The following is a 2,375-nucleotide window of genomic DNA, read 5'->3' on the forward strand; positions in this document are numbered from 1 at the left end:
CATGCTTGCAGAACTGCTTGAAGGAGAACGCGGCAAGCGAACAAAGAGCGAAACCCCGCTTTCTCTGATCCCTGTTTTTTCGTCCTCTTCCCGAATGACTCCTAAAATAGCAAGGCACTTTACCTCGGGTCACTGTCAAAACATCCTCCATAATCAATGAGCCCGGGCTAGCCTCCTTTCTAGGCCTACAGGCAGCACCACTTAAAACAAACAGGCAACATCACGGTTTTTATTCCCTTTCACAGCTTACGGTTCACGGCGATTTGAAATGGCACCGCCTTGGCACCCATTCAAGTGCAAATAAAGGCAACGGCTGTCGATAAAAGCTCAATTTAAAACAAGAAAAACGCGCAACAGACAGCGATGGCCGACGCGCCCTCGACTCGACTCTACGTAACTCTTTCGGAAGTCCTTCGCTGTCACTTCAGGATTATCGCTTCACTGACTCCAAATGTCAGGACCCTGCTCTGGCAACAACCGGATTGAAATTATTTGCTATATTTCAATACTGACGCCAACTAAGTAGGTGCATCAGCGTTCCGTAACATCCGAAACTAATTATGTAACGCGACCACTTGCCAGGAGCTGACACCCATCATGGGCTAAAACAAACAAGAACAAGGGAACGGCTGAATCCATCGAGACAGGTGTGCAAAACAAATGACAAAATTATTACAAATGCACTCTGACGCGCAGGATCACTCATTTAGCACAACTATAATCGGGGCCAGAAAGAGAAGTAGCCAAGGCGAGTGATCCCTGCCACATGTCAGCCACAGGCACTCCATCAGCCTCAAGTGGGTTCGGCACTGCCTGCCGGATTGTACCCTGGGGAACGGCCGTCGCATCCATTCCCTCGACCCTGTGGTGCCACGGGGTCAGCCACGCTCGCGCATTCTACATGTGTGCTGGTCCTTATGAGTTTCTTCAACTGAGCACCTACATATATGGATATGGACACTTTTCTACGGGCTTGCATTCGAGAACAATTCAGAACAGGAAAATTAACCTCCCCGCCAAACGAAAGAGACAAGAACTCGGCAATTTATTTTCCCGATCCGAGAAAAAGCAGCGGGACATTCGTATGGATGAAGCCGTATTGCAGCGGCGAACAGCTATTCCCGCCCAATGGCGGGACATTACCACTTCCATTAATTTCATTGTCGAGGCATCGATCTCTAGATAGAGCTGGAAACCATTTCTCCCACCTACCTCGGAAACTACATGATTTACACGGTAATTACAAAACAGTTTTCCTGTAAAAAGGACAGCTTTCCACAATGAGCTCATACTTACATTCGACGCAGTTTCCTAAAAGGCGCGAAGGCACGACTAGGAACCTCTGAGATCTGGTTCTGCTCCAAACGCCTGCAAGACACAAAAAAGAGAAAATGAATAACACATTGCTTAAATGTATGTTACAGCACACTATTTTAGAATGAAGATTTGGCAACACACAAGTACCAATGCATAAATGCGATCTTTTCTAGAACAAAGAACCAAACCGAACGAGCAAGTGAGCACCACAAGTACAATTAGTGTAACTCGAAACAAACAGTAAGCTTAGAATGTCTCTCCACCGCAACCACTCGAGTTCAGTTGCAAACCATAGAAGATACTCGATGTATAACACTTCTGCAGCTTCTGCCGAATACATTCGTCGAAATGTGCCACACGGAAAAATACAAAAACATGATAAAAAACACACAGAATAAAGTAACAAAACAAATAATATAAGATTTATAACAGAAAAGGAACAAAGAATAAATAATTTGGAGAAGAGAGAGATCTACAAATGTTAAGATCTTGGGAAATGTAACCAGTAGGTGAAGTTCCTTCAGTAAATTATGTATTAGCCCCTGACAGGAGACGAAGGCGCAGATCACACGAGGGAAGCAGACCTAGGCCTACCCGCGTCCCCCGGGTCATGTTTACCTGCCAACCCGGATGTGGCACTGAGTCGGAAGGCTCGCTGGGGCCAGGCGTGGAGCGGCCGTGCGGAAAGCGACAAGAAAGGAAGAAGGAAAATGCGAAAGAATAAAGAACATAGAAGTGAGGCGCATATTACAGAAAAGTGGGGCTTCCATGAAGACTGAACTCAAGCGAAATACAAGACTGAAGCACCAGACCAAAATCGAACTGAGTAAGCGGGCGTGAGCATGCCGATAGGGGTTTCCGGAGCATTTGAGGGTGGCCGCGTGCGTCCCACTGATTAAACCGAGGCTCCCACCCCAGGCCCCTGTTCTCTATTTCTCAACGGCCGTGAAAATAATCGTCTGGCGACGACCTGTATGCGGGACAGACCCTGAACGATCCAGCGAAACGACGAGCAGCGCCTGGTCTCTATTTTAGGACCTCGCGCGCTGCTATCTATC

The 2,375-nt window shown here is 47.3% G+C and overlaps 1 protein-coding gene across 1 annotated transcript in view; it reads right to left on the bottom strand.

The window, feature by feature from the left end:
• Positions 1-2,375, bottom strand: part of LOC119587186 (protein slit-like) — a gene marked incomplete at its 5' end in the record, with an annotated part of 127,937 nt that overhangs the window by 21,516 nt on the left and 104,046 nt on the right. The window contains 1 exon segment of the mRNA XM_037935950.1: positions 1,297-1,368. Coding sequence (XP_037791878.1) covers positions 1,297-1,368 — 72 coding nt within the window.

This window comes from Penaeus monodon, chromosome 22 (assembly GCF_015228065.2).
Source record: "Penaeus monodon isolate SGIC_2016 chromosome 22, NSTDA_Pmon_1, whole genome shotgun sequence".
In the NCBI taxonomy this organism is placed as follows: domain Eukaryota; kingdom Metazoa; phylum Arthropoda; class Malacostraca; order Decapoda; family Penaeidae; genus Penaeus; species Penaeus monodon.